The sequence below is a fragment of the Heloderma suspectum genome, chromosome 6, assembly GCF_057233095.1.
Source record: "Heloderma suspectum isolate Gila_16-S chromosome 6, 16-S_ref, whole genome shotgun sequence".
NCBI classification, from domain to species: domain Eukaryota; kingdom Metazoa; phylum Chordata; class Lepidosauria; order Squamata; family Helodermatidae; genus Heloderma; species Heloderma suspectum.
Window position 1 is genome coordinate 98,741,371 of NC_139463.1, and position 23,572 is coordinate 98,764,942.

The 23,572-nt window shown below is 45.3% G+C and overlaps 1 protein-coding gene across 9 annotated transcripts in view; it reads right to left on the reverse strand.

The window, feature by feature from the left end:
- Window positions 1-953: 953 nt before the first annotated feature.
- PPP6R1 (protein phosphatase 6 regulatory subunit 1) overlaps window positions 954-23,572 on the reverse strand; it is a 77,713-nt gene continuing 55,094 nt past the window's right edge. For 6 of the 9 annotated variants that reach the window (XM_084805516.1, XM_084805521.1, XM_084805519.1 and 3 more), the window contains 6 exons: window positions 22,119-22,267; window positions 20,800-20,974; window positions 20,497-20,579; window positions 16,349-16,445; window positions 6,259-6,381; window positions 954-3,606 (listed from right to left, as the gene is read on the reverse strand). In XM_084805516.1, coding sequence (XP_084661642.1) covers window positions 3,603-3,606; window positions 6,259-6,381; window positions 16,349-16,445; window positions 20,497-20,579; window positions 20,800-20,974; window positions 22,119-22,267 — 631 coding nt within the window. In that variant the 3' untranslated portion in view covers window positions 954-3,602. Of the gene's footprint in view, window positions 3,607-6,254; window positions 6,382-16,348; window positions 16,446-20,496; window positions 20,580-20,799; window positions 20,975-22,118; window positions 22,268-23,572 lie in introns of those variants that run through there. The other 3 variants (XM_084805520.1, XM_084805514.1, XM_084805513.1) reach the window with 2 other exon arrangements.

The following is a 23,572-nucleotide window of genomic DNA, read 5'->3' on the forward strand; positions in this document are numbered from 1 at the left end:
GTGTCACTTTCTCCCACGTGTCCTCTTGCTGACACATCAGCCAAGGAATTCTGGGAATAGTAGCAGGCTCCTGGTTTTCAGCCCAGTTGACTCAGGGCTCTAGCATGCAGTCCTAGGAGGCGATCACCCACCTATCCCATTTCTGGCAGTGCCACAGAATTGATCCAAGACCATGGCTCTTGGAGCCAAGAGCAAGTGATTCATTGATCAGCCCTCTACGTACGTATGTAGTCCAAGGGCCACTGGGAGATGGCATCCTCTGCCTGCCAGCAGGAACATCACGGCACAAGGGTGAGACTAACCTGGACCTGCACATTGGCCACAGAAATAGCCGCCATGGGGAGCCATCCCTGCTGGAAAGAACCCCTATTAGAGCTGAGAGCAATCTGGCCCCATCTGCCAGCAAAGAACGAGCTGCGACTCCACTCCTTGCTTTCCTCTTCCCTCCCCTTTCCTTTTGTATCGTGACTATTAGATTGTGAGTCTGCTGACGAGAGACTATCTTATCTTGCAATATTTGTGCAGTGCTTAATACTAGGCCTTTTATACATATTAAATTAATAAATTAATAAAGTAGTAGAATGAAGTGGTAGAATGGACTGTACTTCTTCTGACAAGGAGACAGGAGCAATTTTTTCAAAGATGATGCTCTTTTGCTTAAAAGTACCCATAAATAAAAGGGTTGTACATTAGGAAGATCCTAGCCCAGCCTGCTCCTTGCTCTGTTTTCTACTTGCAGGGAGTTCTTTACATTGAGGAGCATTCAATACTGGGATCTTCCACCTGGAGTGGTACAGTCCACTCTACTACTAGGGCTCTACAACCTCATCCTGCAGCACATGTAGAGCACACTTAAGGGCAATGCAGAAGTAGAAGCCCTGATGACAGAGAGTGGGGAAGAAGGCAGCCACAGAGATATTGCTGTGCAGAAAACAAAACAGAGAAGAGCCTATTATGGCCATAGAATCTCTTTATTCAAACAGAACACAAACATACACACACAGGGAAAAAAAAATAATTACCGACATGGCATGACGCAGATGCGAAAGGCCAATTCTGTCCTGTGGTTTAAGAGCTTCAAGAAATATTGCCACTTATATTGGGGGGTGGGAAGAGAGAGACAGGAGGGGGTATAAATCCCACCTGCAAGTAAAGAGGTGGAGTGGAAGGGAAGAATGCTTAGTGCTTATGCAAGGGAAATAACCCCCACTATGACTTCTCTTCCTACCGCCTTTGATATTCAAAGACTGGCTTCCACAAACCCTGGTATTCAATCTTCTTGTCACCCCCTTCCACCCCCCACAGGCACTGGCATTACCTACCCTCCAAATCTCAAGGCGTTCTCGGCTGAGCCTTTTGCAATGCTCTTGTCCTGATTCTGTAGTCAGAGGCAAGGATGAGGCAGTGATTTTATTTTATTTTTTAAACACTATAAAAGGAGCTACAGAAAGTCCAAAACATGTCAACAGCTTGGGGTGGGAGGTCCGAAGAAGAGGGAGAAAAAGCAGTAATTCTGGGGCCTTTGGTGGAGAATTCTGTAGGAGCTGGTAGGGGTAGGTACCGGAGGGATGGGAACAAGAGCTCCTTGACCTTCGAGGAAGGGTGTGATGAGGTCTTCTTTGGAGCAAGTATTACAGAGAAGGGAGGCTGCAAGTCAGGTCCCCTGGACACACTACAAGGGTCATTTGGGTCTTGTGACTTGGAGCAAGAAATCTGGAGGAGGCAGGAGAGTTTGTTTTCCAGTAAGTAAAAAACACTCCCCCCTCTCCCCCACACAACCCAAGCAATTCTGGGATTTGGGGAGGGAGGAAGAATATGCTGGGATATGAAGTTACATTTCTGGGATATATACTGGAGGCATGTGCAAGGAATTCCTCCACTTTCTGCAAGACAATTCTCCCAAATGGAAGCCCTCCGTTTTTCCCCACCTGCCTTGAGGGCAAAGAACTCAGTTTTTGGATCCCACATGTGATCTATGTTTTGGGAGAGGTGAGCAGGCCAAAAGGGAGCCACCGACAACACTTTTATCTATAACATGCAGTTCGTGTCTCTTGTATCAGCAATACTGAAACTGGAGGGTGAACCTCTCAAGATGCACCAGTGCAGGAGACACGGAATTGCAGAACTTCCCTGCCATCCCCAGAAGAAACCGGTAGGCTTTTCCAATCATGGATGCACCACTTGGGGCTAAGGATCCTCTCCTAGGCCAAACGGCATCTATGCCACCTGCAGAAAGGCTATGTGGTTGTTCCCCACCTCCCCAGACACGGTTGCCATGGGAGGGGGCATGCAAGGATGGGCTACTGTGCTTCTCCCCCCCCCCCCCCCAATACAGCTGATGCTTGGATCTGTGGGAAAGACACCAGACATCCTACCAAGCCCTTTAACAGGTTACCCCCAAAAGGCAGAAAAAAATGGATGGGAGAAGCAGAACCCACTGGGAAGAAAATGGGACATGGTCAAGCTTAAATCCCAGTGAGTTCCTGAACGTACATGGGGGGCGGGGAGATCGAGATGATGGTAACTTTTGGAAGGGTTAATCCAGATTTCATGTTGGCATACACACAAAACGCTCCCAAATATATCTCACTGAGTAGATTTGTTGAAGCCCCACTCCTCTAAGTGATGGGCAGTTCGAGGGGTGGGGTGGGGTAGGGGAGAGCAACTTGTTTCAGCCAGGACAACATAAAGGGCTGCTCTGTTTTTCTCTCCCAGCCAACCACTGCTCTCTCTTGGAGATGAGCTTCAAAACGGAGTCATGGAGACTGAGCACATACATGTTAAGATGCAAAAAATGGGATTTCATCCCAACATAGAAAACAAATTCCGTATGAGCCCTGCACCTATCACACAATCCCACATACCTTGCTGCTGCTCTAAACATTACGGCTTGAGGTAGCAGTCCTCAGAGAATACCATTACAACCTTCTGAAGCAAACCCCCAATCTTTCTGGCCCTGTGCGATGCTTCTGTTAATCCCACCGACCTCCCTACAGACAAATTTGGAGGCAGATGCTGTGGGGATGGAGAAAAGGAAAGGTGTGACAGATTTGTGCTTGCCAGTGGGGCACTCTAAGGTCGAGAGAGGTGGTTGCTCAATGGTTTTTCTCCTTGCCCTATTCAGTGTTACCCCATCAGAAGACTTCTAGTACAATTCAAGCATCAATTTTAATAGCATCAAAACAGACAGGTTTGCTCAGTGCAGCAGTGTGTATGTATGCTTACTGGGGGTAGGGGACAAGGCATTGTGCCGAAGTAGGAGAGAGACTACCCCCCAACCCCGGGGGATGTTGTTGCTGGGATTCACCAACCAATGTGCCACAAGGAGGAAGATGCTCTTGCTCTTGCATGCACATCCATTTCTCTCGCAGGTGCTTGTTGGTACCAGGTCCTGATTTTCTTCAGTGATTGCTCGGGGTGGGATAGGTAGAGAGGCTGGGCCATTTCATTGCCCTTGCTGCTTTCTCTTCTGCCCCCCCCCCCGCCCCCCCTGCCCACAGGGATGAAGGCACCGGAAGGACTGGGGACAGTCCCTGGCAAAACGGACTCAATCGAGCAAGCAGCCGTGGTCCTTCCCCAGTGACGAGACCCACTGAGAGGCTTTATCTGGGGAGAGAGAAGAAGGGAGAGAAGTATGGTAACTTTTTTGTCTATAGCTTATATAGCATGTTAAGGAGTGGATGTGGGTGTTCTAGGAGTGCTGCATGATCTGGGAGTTTTGCATCTTAATGTAGGTTAGCATTCTCTTTTTGGTATTAAAAGCACCTCCCGCCCCCAAGTTTCTGGTCCTCACGGCTGCAGAGGAAATTTTGGCATCAAAGCACCTTTGTATAGAAGTAGCAACTAGATGTAAACATGGTGGGAGGAATAAAAGGGACATGGGGCTGGCAATCAGCAAAGAGGAGAAGATGGTCAATATTGTGCACAAAGTGCACTAAACAAAATCAAAATTCTGTAGAATAAAGAGCTTAATATACCTAAACAGGTTGCAGAAGGAAGCAAATCTGCATTATTTTACCTAAGGTATTTTGCTTCAATTAGCAAAAAGTGAGAGGGAAAGTTATGCAGGACATGAAAGCCCCATCCTGACTACTGGAAACCTTACTGAACATTCCTGTTTAACCTCTAAGATTCTACCAGGCACTGCTTCCACAAAGCCAAACCAATCTCTTAAAAAAAGAAAGAACCAAGATGCTAAATTCTGTGCTCAGCAATGATTTCTCATTTTGCACAATATAGAGACTGGAAAAAAATTCAGAGCTGTAGATGTTACACAGAAAATGACAACCAAAATGACCGGGAGGATGGAACATCTCTCTTACAAAGAAAAGGCTTAAAGCAATTTGCTCTCAAAACACCATCCAGTGAAATTCACTGGCAGTAAGATTTAAGAAAACACAAAGAAAGCATTTAAATTACAAAATTCTTTGCCACGGGAAGTGGTGATAACCACTAGCATAGATGGCTTTTAAACAGAGCATGGACATTATTATTTTTAATTGTGAGCACTGCTAGGAAAGGGATATAGGAGAGAACATAACTAAGAATGATTGGCCTTGGTTATATAAAGATGTGGCAAAATATGTGATTTCTAGCCCCACTCAAGGAAAGTGTTGATAGGATTCAATGTCATTGGTACTTGACTCAAAATTGTTTGAAACAAATTTAATCCGCAAGAAGATAAATGTTGGAAATGTCTGGCTCTAAGAGCAGGTAGTATACTTGGCGGGTGCAAACCTCGTGTACACCAAAAAGGGAATGCCACAAATAAACCCTTGGAAGTTTGCAGAATCGAGGCAAAACTTGATACACAGCTGCCCCTAGTAGGGAGGCACCTGACGCTCCATCAAATCCTCCGTCCCTTTCCCCCCCTTCATTCTTTTTGTTTCCCCCACTGGCAGTAGCATGCTTTGGATGCAGGCTCCCCCCCCAACTGTGCACTATGTTGCAGCAGTGCTAATTTGCAGTAGTGCAGTAGCGCATTGGCGCTATTTCACAATTGTGTACTTTGGGCTTCAGGCAATTGGCGCTTTCTGCTGCTCCTTATTTTTAAGTTAGACTATGTTGCAGTAACAACGTAGCATGAAATCACAGTAGCGCTTTTGGGAGATAGGGCAATTGGTGCTATATGATGCTGCTCTTTATTTTCACGTTGCAGTATGTGGCAGTACCACAGTTCTCATTGGTTATCTTTACCTGGCAGCTAGGTAAATCTGGGAAATACAGGTCTGCTGGCTGGAGCAGAGCCACGGCAGAAGTTTTGCCTGCTCCTGCTGAGCAACTCCGTAAGGATCTTTAAACCACTCTATAAGCCACTGTGAAGTACCAGACACCATGATAAAGCCATGGTAGTTTAAATAAACCTTGCTGCAGACCAGGGCTTATCTGGGTGCTTTATTTTGGCTTAAACTGGGGAAAACCACTCACAGATGACACAATAATCCATGGTGGTTTATCGTGGTGTGAGAACCCAGTCAATGTGTTATATTTCTGGAAAAAGTGGGAAGGGTAGGACACCTCAGTGGGCATGAAGGAAGTGTCTGGGGATGCACTGATGCCCAGGAGTACCATGTTGCCTACCCCTGTGCTAGTGCAAAGTTTCTACCACTGCTTTCATCCTTCCACAAGTGTCAAATCCAACACTTGTGATTCTGCAAGCCATTTCACAACTCGATACAACTTCACTAGGTTAGGTGTTGCTTGCACCTGTTGTGGTTGAACAACTTCTGCTGGAACAACACTATCTCTTGCTAGCATAATGTTGCTTATAACCCAAAGAGGAAATATATTCCAAGGGGTAAATAACAATAAAAAAAGTATTAGATACTTTCATGGAATATGTTAGCTAGAAAGAAAGCCTCTGTTTAGAGGCAATGTAGCTCTAGTTATTAGGTTATGGAGACACAGAACACAGACTGGCTGGCAAGCTCCACCAGACCCCACTTGGGAGCAGCCCATGCTGGAAGAAAGAGCACTGGACTAGACAGAATTTTGGTCTGATCTAGCACGATGGTTCTTGCAACTTTTTTGGAAACACTGAAAAATGGAGGAGACAAAACCTAAAGGAAATTGTAGAATTACAGGGAAGAGGCGGAAGAAAGGGTTTGTGGGAGAATCCCACATTACTGTCTGACCAAAGGACTCCCAGAAATTGCTGCCTAGCTCCTGTCTCCAACTACCATCCTTCTTGCACCCTTGCAAAGATGAGTGATCAAGAAGGCAGCCATCTATCACGATAGCTATCCCCCAACGCCTTACCTGGCCACCGGTGGTTGATGCTGCTGCTCTGTCTGTGGGGAGCTGTGCTCAAGTCGTGGAGCCTCTGTTGTCCCCTGAAGTGGTTGGGCGGAATCAGAGGTAGATGGGGGAGGTTCTACTGTGCTGTGGAGAGGGGGGAGAGAGAAATGCATGCAACTGATTAAAGGGTATGAATGACCAGCTTCTCCCAATCTTTGGTCTTGTCATGCCACACAAAATTTATACATATATATCGGATTTGGTGTAACACACACCTTTCATACTGTGGCCCCCCAAGATGTTTTGGCCTACAACTCGCATTAGCCCTTCCCAGCATAGCCAATGGTGAGTGATTATGGGAGTTGCAGGACAAAACATCTGGAGTGCCACAAATTGCTCACCCCTGCTCTGTATCTATTACTAGTAAAGTGTCATTTGTCTTAGCAGGCTGTGTTTGTCCCATAGAAGTTAATGGTTCCCAATGGCTATTACAGAAAAGAGTAAAGAGTGGCAAGTCAGGGACAGTGCTGAGGTGGCAGCAATCACTGCTCAACCCTGAAATGGAGGAGGAGGCATGTTTTCCTTTACATCAGTCTTTCTGGAGTGTGGCCCTTTAAATCTCTGCCACATTTATTAAGGTTATTTTAAGCTGCTTTTCAAAATCAAATAATTCCCAAAGTGGTATACAATTCAAAATCAACCATACAGATACACACAACAAAACAGAAGAAGGACAAGATAAAAATCAGAGCCGGCAAAAACAAGAGAGGCCCTCCCTCCACCCACTAGTTATAAAAAGCCTACTTGAAAAATAAGGTTTTAAAATCAACTGCTTAAAGGATGAAGTTGCCAGAACTGTTGCACTGTGTTGGGAAACTGATTCCAAAGCTTAGGAGACACATCTTAAAAAGACACGTTCAGCAATAGCCACCAACTTAACAGATGGCGTGACCACAAAAAGACTCCTAACACCCCAGATTTTACAGTCAGAAAGAATCATATGGCAGGCTGCAAAGATCTTAGGCCCAGACTGTAAAGGACTTTAGAAGAGCAAGCACCAGCACCTTGAATTTAGTCCAAAAGGAAGGAAGATGGTAACGTGAGAGCCAGCTCTTGTTTTGAGCTCTGCATCTTATCTCTGCTTTTTAGTATTTTTTTAAGAATTTTAACTGCTTGAGCTGTTTTAATATTATCAAACATTTGCACTGGACTTAACTGCTGTAACAGGCCATGTTTGAGCAGCAAGTTTTGTTTTGTTTGTCCTTTTACGGACAATTTTTATAGCTGAAGGGCTTTATCTGCCTTAACTGCGGGGAGCCCACATTAATAGTTGGAGTCCCCTCTGGCCTTCATTGTTTTATTCATCTTATCAATTGGTGATACAGCCTTGAGACTTTGTTTTAATTTTTTAAACTGCATTTAGGTAAATCTCAGTCATCACCATCATTTATAATTTTTAACAATTTCTGCCAGTGTCTGCTACTATATTAAGGGACAAACTGCCAGCACAGAGAGCCCAAGGAACAGAAAGGATTAGAAAGTGATCTCTCTGTGAGATGCAGGAAGCAACCTATTTACCAGGGCCCACTGAGGTGATGGTGATTGAGGGCCCAGAATTTAACTGCGGTGTCTTGGGACCCTTGGCCATCGAGAGTTAAAGGAGGAATAAGTCAGACCCATCTGCCATTTCCCAGAGGCAGGCCTGGTGGTCGTAGCCCTAGAGTGAGGTTTACAGAGCATGATTACAGCTCTGGTGAGAGTCAGTGGCCACGTTCAGACGTCACTTTAGTCCACAGTGGCTTAATAAGCTATGCACAGTAGCTTATTTTTGAAACAGTCCACGATGCCCCACCATACGATCATCAGGCTAATAAGCTACTGTGCCCAAACTGACCCATCTCCCCACCCAAGCAGTGGTGCTGTTTCACCCATTCATTACGTCACAGCAGGGTCCACAAGGAGCGAAATTCCACTGTGCACCAAAAAAAAAAAAAAAAAAAGGTGGTACAAATAAACCCTTGACAGTTTTTAGGATCAGGACCAAACTTCATATGCAGCCTCTCCTAGTCAGGAGGCACCCAAGCACCATCAAAACCTTGCACAATTACACCTAGAGAAGGGAAAATCCTGGGTGCGCCAAAAAAGGGATGGCACAAATAAACCCTTGAGAGTTTGCAGGATCAAGACCAAACTTCACACACAGCCTCTCCTAGTCAGGAAACACCTTGACACACACACAAAACCCTCAATTGTGCATTTCTCCTCACAGCCATTGCTGGCATAGACACCTTTAGTGTTCTTAAAATTGCTAAAGCACTATAGCGGAATTGCACATCCCCCACCCCCGCCCCCAGACACTGCTGGCAGAGCCGCTTCTGTTCCCAATATTGCTAAAGTGCAATTATGCATTTCACCCCATAGACATTGCTGGAATAGCCTTTTTAATTGTTCCCAGTAAAGCTAAAGTGCTAAATCAGTTAATCGGTAAAGCGCAATTGTGCATTTGGAGGCATTCAAGATGAGGCTGGACAGCCATCTGTCAGGGATGCTCTGACTTGGATTCCTGCATTGAGCAGGGGGGTGGACTTGATGGTCTTATAGGCCCCTTCCAACCCTACTATTCTATGATTCTATGTTTTCACCCCATAGACAGTGCTGGCATAGTCCCTTTAGCTGTTCCCAGTAGAATCAGCAATGCCCAACAGAGAATACCTGCAAGGAAAAGAGTGACAGCGATCTGAAATGCTCCTGTCGCATCACTCAATAGGTGATCAAAATAACCCACAGTGACCGCCAGACAACATGATAACCCACGGTGGGTTAAATAACCCTTATTGCAGACTGTGGGTTAACAGAGTGGGTTATTTTAGCCAAATAAGCCATCATGGGTTATCGTGATGTCCGAACCCAGTCAGTGTCTCCGCTATGCGGTGGGAATGAGAATCTGATTTCAGGTGGGCTGATAAGAGGGAGTGTCTTTCCGGATAAATCAAACCTGCTGTTTGGAAGGAAGTGATTTTGAAGAGATACAGAGGAGTGGGAGAGGTACAAAAAGAACATTTGCCCATCCTAATCTTGAGACATTGTTAGAGATCTGAGACTTGTTTGAGATCCTCCAAATCCTCAAGAACAACTAAGAAGTTTTCATTCAAGGCAAACTATCAGTCCTATAATATCAGGAATATAAATCTGAACTTTGTCAAAACATATTTATCAAAGGACAAACACATGTTCACCCATACTGTCAGTTTTTCTCTATTTATATTTGTTTAATAAAATTTTGTAGTTGTGGTATCTGTGTTACTCACAGTATGGGTGACACTAAATGTCAAGATAGCTCAGGTTCTAGTCCCAATGCTCCTAAGCCTAAGCCGATCAGGACTGATTCCTTCTTTGTTTCTTCCTTTATGGAGTTTAATGTTCCCACCACTAATCGATATGTAGCTCTTAATCCAGAAATGGTAGGCCTCCTAGAGGCCGCCAACCATGCTCATTCAGGTCTGGTGGAGGCTCCAGAAGTAACGCCTGAACTAGTACCACCTAAATAAGACAGGGATTGGGAGAATGGAAGAATTTTGGTTGACCAATGCAATTCAGTTGCCCAGACTGTGACATCAATCTATACTTTGTGAACCAGGTTTAAAGCAAGTTTAGACGGACTGTCCTCCAGATTAACTTTTCTGAACCCTGACTGTAAGGACAAGCAAAAACCTAATGATATTCAGTTTATATCTTCCTCAGTGGCTGGTGACAATTCTGAACCTATAGAAGTGCAACTGCTGATCTAGTTTCAGCTCTTCTTGGCAAGGAACAAGATACTATTGTGGACAGGATGGCTGAGTTGCACAACAAACTTCTTACTCTTAGGGAATTAACAGCTCCTATTACACTCAAGTCAACTTTGGTTAGACAGATATTTCTAGTATTTGACCCTGTGAGTCATAAAGAAAGAGAGTGCTCTCATCAGGCAATGAAAGCAACAGAATATAAAGAAAACATTCCCGTATCCAAACAGTAGGCTTGAAATCAGAAGACTGGCAGTCTGTGTGTTATATGGAGGATTTTGAATTAGGATTTCAAATTTTGATTAAAAGCCCAGGTGTAGAACCCAGATCAGTTAATCACAGAAGCAAAACATGAGCATATTTATTGACAGTGACGGGGAATTAGATAGAATCTAAAGTTTGGACCACTGGGATAGAGAGCAAAGCCCTTGAAGGGATCAGCCAAATACAGTCATGTGAAAAAGAAAGTACACCCTCTTTGAGTTCTATGGTTTTACATATCAGGACGTAATAAAAATCATCCGGTCCTTAGCAGGTCTTAAAATTAGGTGAATACAACCTCAGATGAACAACAACAGATGACATATTACACCGTGTCATTATTTATTTTACAGAAATAAAGCCAAAATGGAGAAGACATGTGTGAAAAACTCAGTACACCCTTACTGCTTCCATAGGTATGAAGAGGCTAAGTAGCAGCCAGGCGCTGCTAATCAAATCCCCTTGATCATCAGCAAGTGTGACCACCTCTAAAAGCCGAAGTCTCAGGAGTTTGCTGGTCTCGAGCATTCAGATGTGTGTTAACACAATGCCAAAGAGTAAAGACATCAGCAATGATCTTAGAGAAGCAATTGTTGCTGCCCCATCTGGGAAGGATTATGTCTGTCTTTGACTTAGTGAGCAGATCTAGATTATGGCGCAAACTAGAAGCCACCAATATAAATAAAAAATTTCTGTTTTTAATTAAAGAACTTCATACAAATACAACTATGCACGTTTGCACAGACCACCTAGGAACATTGACAAAGGACATCAACATGACTAGGGGAGTGAAACAGGGCTATTTCACTAAACAAAATCAAAATTCTGTAGAATAAAGAGCTTAATATACCTAAACAGGTTGCAGAAGGAAGCAAATCTGCATTATTTTACCTAAGGTATTTTGCTTCAATTAGCAAAAAGTGAGAGGGAAAGTTATGCAGGACATGAAAGCCCCATCCTGACTACTGGAAACCTTACTGAGCATTCCTGTTTAACCTCTAAGATTCTACCAGGCACTGCTTCCACAAAGCCAAACCAATCTCTTAAAAAAAGAAAGAACCAAGATGCTAAATTCTGTGCTCAGCAATGATTTCTCATTTTACACAATATAGAGACTGGAAAAAAATTCAGAGCTGTAGATGTTACACAGAAAATGACAACCAAAATGACCGGGGGGATGGAACATCTCTCTTACAAAGAAAAGGCTTAAAGCAATTTGCTCTCAAAACACCATCCAGTGAAATTGACTGGCAGTAAGATTTAAGAAAACACAAAGAAAGCATTTAAATTACAAAATTCTTTGCCACGGGAAGTGGTGATAACCACTAGCATAGATGGCTTTTAATCAGAGCATGGACATTATTATTTTTAATTGTGAGCACTGCTAGGAAAGGGATATAGGAGAGAACATAACTAAGAATGATTGGCCTTGGTTATATAAAGATGTGGCAAAATATGTGATTTCTAGCCCCACTCAAGGAAAGTGTTGATAGGATTCAATGTCATTGGTACTTGACTCAAAATTGTTTGAAACAAATTTAATCCGCAAGAAGATAAATGTTGGAAATGTCTGGCTCTAAGAGCAGGTAGTATACTTGGCGGGTGCAAACCTCGTGTACACCAAAAAGGGAATGCCACAAATAAACCCTTGGAAGTTTGCAGAATCGAGGCAAAACTTGATACACAGCTGCCCCTAGTAGGGAGGCACCTGACGCTCCATCAAATCCTCCGTCCCTTTCCCCCCCTTCATTCTTTTTGTTTCCCCCACTGGCAGTAGCATGCTTTGGACGCAGGTTTCCCCCCCCAACTGTGCACTATGTTGCAGCAGTGCTAATTTGCAGTAGTGCAGTAGCGCATTGGCGCTATTTCACAATTGCGTACTTTGGGCTTCAGGCAATTGGCGCTTTCTGCTGCTCCTTATTTTTAAGTTAGACTATGTTGCAGTAACAACGTAGCATGAAATCACAGTAGCGCTTTTGGGAGATAGGGCAATTGGTGCTATATGATGCTGCTCTTTATTTTCACGTTGCAGTATGTGGCAGTACCACAGTTCTCATTGGTTATCTTTACCTGGCAGCTAGGTAAATCTGGGAAATACAGGTCTGCTGGCTGGAGCAGAGCCACGGCAGAAGTTTTGCCTGCTCCTGCTGAGCAACTCCGTAAGGATCTTTAAACCACTCTATAAGCCACTGTGAAGTACCAGACACCATGATAAAGCCATGGTAGTTTAAATAAACCTTGCTGCAGACCAGGGCTTATCAGGGTGGTTTATTTTGGCTTAAACTGGGGAAAACCACTCACAGATGACACAATAACCCATGGTGGTTTATCGTGGTGTGAGAACGAGATAGGGCAATTGGTGCTATATGATGCTGCTCTTTATTTTCACGTTGCAGTATGTGGCAGTACCACAGTTCTCATTGGTTATCTTTACCTGGCAGCTAGGTAAATCTGGGAAATTCAGGTCTGCTGGCTGGAGCAGAGCCACTATTTACTTGCACCCTTTTTGTTCAGTGTTTATATCAACAATATAGTGGAGGCTCTAACAGTCCCTCCCTTCTACCCTCTGTCTATATGGGACCGTAAATATTCACTCTCTTGTATGCAGATGACATGGTCCTTTTATTGTCAACCCAAATAGGGATGCGAAGGCTACTGAGGAGGTTTGGAGAATACCGTAAAAGTGAACATCTTAAAATTAATCACTCCAAACCTAAAATAGTAGTGTTTGCCAAATGACCAAGACGACACAAATGGACCCATGATAGCCAGCCTATTATGCAAACCCCCTCCTTTATGCAGCCCCATCTTTTAAGTATTTAGGGATCCACTTTTCAGAAACATTTTCATGGAACAGTCACAAATCTGACGTTAACAGCAATTAGATTAAAAAAAAAATAACAGGCCTTCATTAAAGAGAAAGGTACCTCCAGCGCTTAAAATATTTAGAGGGAAAGTGTTAGCTCAGCTTCTTTATGGTATGGAATATGGGGTAAGGAAAGGCTTGAAGAATTGGAAGTTATTCAAAATAAATTTCTAAGATATATCTTAGCTCTACCCCCAAACACCCCAGCTGTTCTACCTCGTACTGAAGTGGATTTACCCTCTATTGCTGCAAGGGCAAATAAGGCCCGGTTTTTATATTTTAAGACTGTTGGATATGCCCAAGCAATATATAGCAAAACTATTTCCAAGAACAAAACAGTAAAGGAGGTTGGTCCCACGATATGAACGAAAGACTTGCCCAATATTCCTTGACAGTGTACCCCTTCTTTCAGGAGCGAGTTTCAAACAAAACTCCAGGACTAGATATATCTAATGGATGCAAGACAGGACAGGCCAACTATCCAGTCCTCAGGTTTTAGTAGATGGTATTGTGGTTTTTAAAAAGACGACAGGCGTCCATCCCCCTACCTTCAGATTCTGACATTTTCTCCTTTGAGGCAAGCCTTCACTGAGCTACACTTTCAGACAATGGCCTCTGCCTATTTAGATGGAAGGTATGCTAAGCTGCCAATCACACAGTGATTGTATATTTGTGGAGCCTTACAAATAGAGAACATTGTCCATTACATGTTGTTCTGCAAACTGTATTCACCTTCAAGAAAGAAATTTATTGCTCCGCTGTTAAAAACAATGTCTGGTAGAACATTCTCTGAGAAAATACTAGTAAGGTTATCTGATAATGATCCCTTAGTTACTAAACAGGTGGCCTTGTTTGCAATTGCAGCTAAGGGCTCAATCCTATAGGGATAGGCGGCCGCCTCTGAACTCGGAGGAGACCACCTATCCAATGCAGGGCAGGAGCAGTGCGGAGGGGATCGTCCCCTTCGCGCTTTGGCTGCCCTGCATTTGTGACTAGACAGACAGCCGATTTCAGCTGTCTAGCCGTGGGAAGTCGGAGCGGGGGGGCAGATGCCAGACAACGCAAAGGAAGCTTCGAAACGGCACTTCCGCCATCCCCGGCCCAGCCCCAGGAATGCCCTGTTTTTGCTGATCCATGCTCCTCTTACAAGCACGGGTCCAATCCGAGCTGCCTACAAGGCAGTGCGGGAGGGGATGGAGGTCAGTTCTCAGAGAACCGACCTATCCTATGGCTGACTAGCCGCTGATTAGAGGCCATAGGATTGCTCCCTAAGAAAATTAGAACAAAGTTCTTAAATTCTATTGCCATCAAGTGTAAAGGTGATGACCTATCCCTGTTTTAACTTTTTGTAACAACCTATGGCATATAGAAATAAACTCTTGATTGATAGTCCAAAACACAAACATCGGCAGCTGGTGGAGCTTCTAAAGAGCAAGTGATATGGACTCTCTACAAATATTCAATATTGAATAAAATATCCTTCTGGCTGCCAGAGTTTGGACTAGTAGTTTAGTAATACCCTTCAAAATGTAGCTGTGCAGACAACGGGCCTCTCTGCACAGGTGATTAATGGAGCTGGCCTTCTACAATGCACATGCCCCCTGCAGGCAAAGAGGGCACACCACATCAGACAGGCCAGTGAATTGCATTTTGCCCTAGCTCTGTCTTAAGACAGTTGGACAACATGTCCAGAAAATGTAATCTCAACTTGTCACATAAGATCAGTGCACTAAGATCACTGGGTGAGGCCCTTCAACATATGCCTTCTATAACAGAAATGCATTATGAAGCCACAAAAGAGGGAGTCCTTTCTGTGGTGGCTCCCACAACTCTGGAATTGCCTTCTGAGGGATATTCACCAGGTGCCAACATTGCATTCTTTCAGGTGTCAGGTGAAAGACTTTTTTATTTGCCTGGGCATTTTAATCAGTTTTTAAACAGCAATACATATTATTTTCTTGCATAGGAAGTATAAAGTGTTCAGTACAAATATATTAATAGGTTTTTAACTGCAGTATGATTTTAGCTCATTGAGGAGCAGTTTTATCCCTCTCACATTTAAGAATTGACATGTTACTGTATTTTATTGTTGTACTCGCTTATCTTTGTACACCACCCTGAAACCCACTTTTGTGGGTGAAGGGCAGGACAGAATTTAGAAAAACGAATAAAATAAAATGTAAAGAAATATTTTATTTTCCCGTAAACATCATTTTCCAGGAAAAGTATCATCAATAGATGCACATTCATTTAAGGAGAGAGTAGGCAGCCTATTCGCAGCAATCTGTTCAGTAATTCCACAGAATGGTAATACAAAAGGGTCTATAATTTTTGGCTCATCTCAGTAGCCAAACCACAAATTGTTGTCACCAGATTCCTTCCTCTCCCCTCCCCTGCCAGCTTGATGGAGGCAAACCCCTCGACCCCACAGCAGCCAAAGAAGCCCTCCCCATCAGCCCCCCATTTTCCTGTGAGAAACAGAGGTGGGGAGTGTACCAGCTTAAGCAGGGTGTCAGCCAAGCCCCTTGCCATACTTTCTTCCTTTGGAGCAGGAAAAGGCAAGGTGAGAGGCTTGCTGCTTTGGCCCTGCATAGTGAAGGCACCGTGGAAGCCTTGGCCACATGGTGCTGTCAAAACACCCCAGCCTTCCTCCCAACCCTGGAGCTGGAAAGAAGCAGGGACTGCCCTGGAGCTGTTGGGACAATCCTCTCTTCCCCCACCCCCATGACTGCAGCTTCAGAGTTGGGAGGAAGGCTGCTTGCTTGTCATGGCCACTAGAAGGCAGTGCCACACTTGCCATGGAGACAGTGGCGAGCATCAGTGTCAAAGCGGGTAACATGGGCCAGCCTTCCCAACCTGGTGCCCTCCAGATGTTGTGGACTTCAACTCCCAACAGCCCCAGCCAGCATGGCCAATGGCCAGGAATCCTGGGAATTTCAGTCCAAAACATCTGGAGGGCACCAAGTTGGGGAAAGCTGACAAAAATTTATGCTTGTTCTCAGCCAAGAGAAAAATAAAATGTATATATGTTTATATGTTTACATGCATCCCCCCCCCCGTACTTCATAACTTTTCCAGTATACCTGGCTATTACTCGAGGGGTTTGCCAACATTCATGTACGTATTCACTTTGAAGACGGGCACCCATCCAAAAACAACCTTTCAGAGGAACCAACAGCCAGCTGCCTCATACTCTTACCTGGCTACTGTTGTCACGGTGGAGGGATTTGGTGGGTCGCATCCTTCTGGGGGGCCTGTATCTGGGGTAGGAGAATCCTGTTGAACACTAGAAGTTACTTCAGAAAGGGGAGAGGGAGAAAGATCAGAAATGGATATGCAAAGTGGATAAATGGGGGGGGGGGGCACGCCAGGTATAGAGGTGAAAAGCTGAATTTAACTACCATAAATTTCATCTCCACAGAGTTGGTACGTTTCTGAGCCTTCAAGCAGAACAGCTTGCAGGGTTTTTTCCAAGTTTCCTTTCCCATTCATATGGACTAGACATACAGTAACATATGGAAGGCCCATAGCCTTGGCATTTAAAGGAAGCCTATAGTATTAGATGGCATCAAACTCCCACAGCTGCACAGAAGGCCATATACAAGACACTCTGGAACTCTGTGAGTTCTGACTGGGCTGATAGTCAGGGGAAATGAGAGGAGGGGAGAGAAAGGAAGAGCACACACAAGGTGGTGTAAGGGGTAGAATTACAATGCCTTGCATAAGTATTCATCCCCCTTTGACTTTTCCACATTTTGTTGTGTTAGAACCTCGAATTAAAATGGACTTAGTTAGGATTTCTTATCACTGATCTACACAAAATAGTCCATCATGTTGAAGTGGGGGAAAAATCTACATATTTACAAAACAATTTATGAATAAAAAACTGAAAAGTCTGGATTGCATAAGTATTCAAGCCCTTTGCTGTGACGCTCCTAAATAACTTCTGGTGCAACCAACTGCCTTCAGAAGTCACATAATTAGATGGAGTCCACCTGTGTGCCATTCAAGTGTCACATGATCTCAGATTAAATACACATGCTTCTGGAAGGCCCCAGTCTGTTGAAGAGCATATCTAAACGAACAGCTTCATGAAGACCGAGGAGCTATCTAAACAAGTCCAGAATAAAGTTCTGGAGAAGCACCAATCAGGGTTGGGTTATTAAAAATATCCCAAAGTATGAACATCCCCTGGAACACTGTTAAGTCCATTATTACAAAACAGGAAGAATATGGCACAACCGTGACTGCCTAGAGAAGACCATCCACCAAACCTCAGTGACCAGGTAAGGAGGGCATTAGTCAGAGCAGCAACCAAGAGGCCAACGTTAACTCTGAAGGAGCTGGAGAGATCCACAGCTGAGATGGGAGAAACCATCCATGGACAACTATCACCCAGATGCTCCACAAAGCTGGGCTTTATGGAAGAGTGGCGAGAAGAAAGCCATTGCTGAAAAAACCCATATGAAATCCTGTTTGGATTTTGCCGAAAAGCATGTGGAAGACACAGCAAACATGTGGAAAAATGTACACGGCTTGGGAGCGCAGTACCTGATGGCACACCTCTCCTGAAATGAACCTACCTGTACTCTACCTACCCATTCAATATATAAGGTCCTCCTCCAAGGGAAGCTCGGAAGGCAGCCTTCTCCTCTCCTTCTGACGGAGAGGGCCTTCTCAGTGGTGGCCTCCCATCTGTGGAACAAGCTCACTGATGCAGTCTGCCTGGCGCCAACATTGTTATCTTTTCGGCACCAGGTTAAGACCTATCTTCTTTCCCAGGCATTTGGCAGCACATGATGAGTTTTAAGCGGTCCTGCATGTGTCTTTAGTTACGACTGATGGTTCAAAGTTGTTTTTAGTCATATGTTGTTTGTGTATACTGTCTGTGTGCTTTTACGTAAATGGCTTTTAAATTTTTTATATTGTATTTTAATGTTTTAACTTCTGTAAACTGCCCAGAGAGCTTTGGCTATGGGGCAGTATAGAAATGTAATAAATAATAATGAAGATGATGTTCTCTGGTCCGATGAGACCAAAATTGAATTGTTTGGTCTTACCGCAAAACACTATGCGTGGCACAAAGCCAACAGTGGTCATTGCCCTGAGAACACCATCCCCACGGTGAAGCATGGTGGCGGCAGCATCATGTTGTGGGGATGCTTTTCATTGGCAGGGAGCCCATCTACATGGGAGGTTTTCTTCAATGCTGCTGTGGCTTAAAGTCCTTAGAGACACATGACGTTGTGGCCACTCTGCAGCCACCCTGGAGTTTACCTGTGAGGAAGCTGCATTTTTGCAGAGTACGTTTACTTCATTGTTTTCCTTTAATTCGGCTCCCCTGCGGTTCAGCTGCTGTGTGCCCATCCCTCCACTTTAAATTCAGTATGAGTGGGGCATTCATAGGGGGGTGTCTTCCATCTGGCCGTGTCCTCGGTAACCTAGGTAACTAGAATAACTAGCCTGCCTTTCCAACACATCAAGGTGCTGGAGCGCTCTTTTGAGACTTCAGAATCATGCTGCACTTCCTTTTCACTAGTGGGAGTAACTAGTCTGTGATTATGCACTTCTCTGATATTTGCATTACTTAGCTTCTGTGATTTTGTGTGAAGTCGCTTCTCTGATATCTCATAACTTTGCTTCTCTGTGATGTTTGCAGTAAGGGCTTAAGGGCATAAGCCCTTATGCACACAAAGGCTTAATAGCAGTAGCAATCTACCGCAATTTCAGGATCAAGGGAGCAGAGAAGCCTGTCATAGCGAGCAGGAAGCTCAGGGAAAGAGAAAGGGCAGTTGGAAGCTACAACTCCACAACAGTTTGCTGGAATGGGGTGGAATGGGGGGGGGCACTGTGCTCTCATAGGGAGCCTTTAGATGTTGCGCTAGAGAATGGGGGATTTTGCCTTCTTCGTGCAAAAGTGTGCACATTGGGGAAAAGGAAGGGAGCTCTAACTCTGTGACAGTTTGCTGGAATGGAATTGTGAATTAGTTACTCTCCATAATGTAGTAGCAGGGGGGAGCCTGGAACAGGGGTGGGGAAACAAGCCTCTCTCATTGGTTAAGCAGCTCCTACCAGGCTGATGCTGTTCAATTCCACTCCCCCCACCCCACTTCCCAACCGGAAGTATGTTCCTTTCAAGTGCTGTGTGACTCTTGAAAACTGGATCTTAAGGGTATGGTGCACTCGGCTTATCTTGCTTCATGTGTCCCTGACAGACCAAAGCTGATTCCATGAAAATCTGGATAATACTCCAAATGTGCTTCTCATTCTGTTGTCATGAAGCTTTATTTATTTATTACATTTATATACTGCCCAACAGCCAAGGCTCTCTGGTTGGTTCACAACAAGAACCCCCCAGCTCCCACCTGGGACTGGGAAACTGCTCAGGATTGCGGGCAAGATGGATGGAACCAAATACAGGGCAGTTCTATAGGAAAACCTGTCTCAGTCTGCAAGGGACCTGGACTGGGGCAGAGGTTCACTTTCCAGCAGGACAATGTCCCTAAACGCACAGCCAAAGTTACACTGGAGTGGTTTAAAAACAAGATGGGCCATCTGTTCATCAAGGTCTTTGGAGGAATCTCTCCCAGTGTCTTGGCTCACTGGGGAGAGTTCCTCCCACAGCCTCTGATCTAGCTGCTCCAACTCTGATTCAGAATTGGAGCTGGCAGACATCACAAGGCACTTAGACTCATCCCTGACATTAGGTTGCTTTGTATTAAAAAGTGAACCACACTAATTTCTCCCCAGTTCAAGCAGCCACCTTGAAGGCTTTTATTCAGGTCACAAGCAAAACTGTCAGCAGCCGGGTCCTATTTGTCCCTAATGCCTTACAGAAAGGACCAACCGACTATCATCTACTGCAGGGATGTGGAATATCCGATCCACAGAGGTCCAGCATTTGGCCTGCAGAGCCTCCATGGGTTACTCCAGATGGCAACGCTTGGTCACAAGCCCTGCCCCATAGAAGAATCCTCACTGTTATCTCTGATTGGAGAAAGGCAAATGGGTGTGTGGGGTGTGTGTGACAAAATTAAAACCCTCCCCTGCGTTCTGGTTCTGCAGTCCTGATCTACATAAATGAGAAGAAAGCACACAAAATGTCTTCCCCACAGAAAGGAAGGCACAGATCACCTGGCACAGATCAGGCAGCTGAGGTCACAGAAATGTTTGGTGAGCATTCAGAAAATGCGTTGCTTGAGTGTTCTCGTTTCATAGCAAGGGGACCACTACATGCTATGCACACTGGCAAGTGCTGAGGAGTATGGACAGAAGTGACGATGGGGAAACCAGTGGTGTGTTCTGGATACAGGCACACTGTCTCTGAGGATCCAGAATGTTACTCACCTCCTGCGAGCGATACATTGCTGTGTGCCACTTCCTGAGGGAGGACTGCAGTGGAGGCAGGGCCCACAAGTACTTTGGAGGGGCTGGAGAGGCAAAGAGATAGAACAGTAAGAAAAAGATGAACCGTGCCCATAGAAGCCCCTGCCTTGCTGCCCCAGACCTGTCTTCCTCAGCATCAGGCCTCTTCAATGAGATTCAAAGGCCCGTCTGCTCAGTCTCCCTAACATGCCCCCCCCCCCCCAATACTCTCCTGGTTTGAACATCCATGACATCTTGAACAGATGAAGCATTCCACAGCCTCACCTCTCTTGCTGTGACTGGGGCTCTGCAAAGGAGGCCCAATTCCCATCTGCGGTGGGGTGAGAGGCATCTGAATTGGGCCGGTCCCACACTGCTGCTCCTGTGTCAGCTGTCAAAGGCTGCGAGGGCACCATAGATACTGATGAAAGATTAGAAGGGCTGTCCACCCAGCTGGAATCTAGAGAAGAACAGGTTTGCACAGGAGGTCAGATCTAGCCAATGCTATAAGCCACCCCCTGGTAGGAAAAGGGTGGGTCATTATATGTCATTTTAGCCATTGCTCTATGGCAGGGGTGTTCAACCTTTTTTTAGCCTAAGGGTTGAAACCAATTTTGGAAAAGCTTTCAGGGGCTGGATGGGGCTGAAGGAAAAAACAGCAGGGACAAAATACCCCAAAATATCAGCATATTTTAGTTTAAAGCTTTTATTGTCAGTAATGAAGCCTTAGGAAAGGCATTTTCCTTTTAGATGGGAAAAAAACTGTGCAATAGCCAGGAAACCACCAAATGAGAGGTTGTCAGGGGAAAGGGGTGAGTGGAACCAAGGGAAGAGGTTGTGGCCATCTGGGGAGCTCTGGACAGCCAAATTGGGGGCTCAGGCTGGCCAAATTTGACCTGCAGGCTTGAGGTTCAACATCATTGCTCTATGGCTCTGGAAGTTTATGCAAGACAGCTAAGCACAGTACCATATTAGGGTGACAGGGCATCACTGCTGCTACCTCCCTTCCATGTTCGTCTTCATAGGTTGTAACCATAAGAGACAAAGGCTTAAGACACAGATATCTTAGCTTATTAAGCTGAGATATGCAGGAGCCTTGCACCTGTGCAGTCCTTGCTCCCGCTGCCCCTTCCCAGTCTGGCGTGCCAGGAATGAAGACCTCCTGGGTTAATTAACCATCATCTCCCATTCTGTCCAAGCTGGGAAACTATGGTTACCAGGCTGAAACAAAATCCAGATCTTAAACCAGAGCTGGTTTAAGATCTGGGTTTTATTGTGATCCTGGTAATCACAGCTCCCATCATCCCAGCCACCAACTTGGGGTAGGCTGATCTCCACTACTCAAAAATTTGATACAGGGAAACAGAAGGGCTCATAGGTATGGTGGTCTGATCCAAGTAGAGGTCACCTGGGTGGCTCTCGTCTTGCAGCTTTGCAAACAGGTTGACAACCTTCCCATTCACTGTGCAATGATGTAGCGCTATTCACTTTACTCCCTCCCTGCCTCCCGCCAAAATTGGTCTGGCTATGATGGATTCTACTGTGACAAGCCTCCATTTCATTTCCCCCGCCCTCACAACCCAGGCACCCCAGAAAGCCCTGACCTTCTAACGTTCTCCCGTCCTCCATTTGTTCACCACAGCCATTGCTGACATGGCTGGCATCTCCATCTCCCCCGCCAGGATCCTCCTCCTCGCCTCCTTCTCCCTCTTCCGAGTCCTCGCTGTCCTCACTATCAGTGCTGCCAAGGCTTCTGTACAGGGGGGTGGGGGGTGGGGGTAGGAGGAAGAGAAAAATGGAGAGAAAGGAATGGAGATGTTCCAGATAGTGTGTACAACAACCAGCTGCCTTCTCCATTCCAACCCTGATTCAAGGAGCCTGGCTCACAGGAATGTATCTGGCCACCTTATACTGAGTCAGACCTTTGATCCATCTAACTCAATACTGTCTAGGCCATTTCAGAGAAGCTTTTGGGGGCCACATTCCAGTGATGGGTTTGGACGAAGGCAAAAGGAAGTGGGGGCGAAGGCAAGAGGGGGGGGCAAAACATACTAGCATGTTTTAGCTCTTACTGCCGGTAACTAAGCTTTAGGAGAGGAATTTGAATCTTTTAGAAGGGGGAAAAAGTGGCTCAAAAGCCAAGGGAAATGGACGGGGCCCTCTGGGGGAACCCTGGAGGTCTGGATTAGGACCCTAAGAGGGCTGGATTTAGCCCCCGGGCCTGAGGTTCTGCACTCATGGTCTACTCTGATAGGCAGAGGCTTCCCAGGATCTTAGGCAAGGCACTTTTCCAGGCCTGCTACAGGAGACCCTTTCCCCAGGGAGCCTGGGTATGCAGCCTTCTACGTGGAAATCAGATGCTTGCTACCAGAGACTGTTCAGTAGCAGAAATCATTACAGAAACACAGCCTCTGTGGCCACATGTCAAGAGGAGAAAGGTAAAAAAAAAAAAAAAAGAAGGAAGCATTGCTGTGAGGCAGGACAGGTTTTCTCTCTACCACTGAATGGGGATAGAGAGCAGTCCAGCCAGGATAAAATAAAGTTTCGGACCGGTTAGAGACATTCCTAAGACTTAACTGGCAAAATCTGAGAAACTGGCAATGGCAGGGGTAGTGTAATTGCTGGAACTGGCCACAAAAGTGGTTCTTACATTAGAAGGAACAAGACATAAGTGCAGAGAGAGGGAGATAAGTCCTATTTAGGAAATGGGTTCCTACCCAGCTAAAGGGACATGTTGGAAGGATGGAACAGGATCCCACAGTGCTCTTCTTTTTCTTTTTAGCTGTGTGCAACCAAGGGCACAATCCTATGCATGTTTAGACAAAAGGAAGTCCTACAGTTCCCAGCATTCCCTAGCCAGCCATGCTGTCTGGGGAATGCTGGGAGTTGTAGGTCTTTTTTCTGTCTAAAAATGCTGCCTGAGGATTGCTGGGAGTTGTAGAGCTTTTTTCTGTCTAAACATGCCTAGGATTGCACCCTGAATGGTTTCACATTCAGTGCCAAAATTCCCGTCTGAAGTAAGCAGTAAAAAAAACAAAAACAAAATACCGGACTGGGA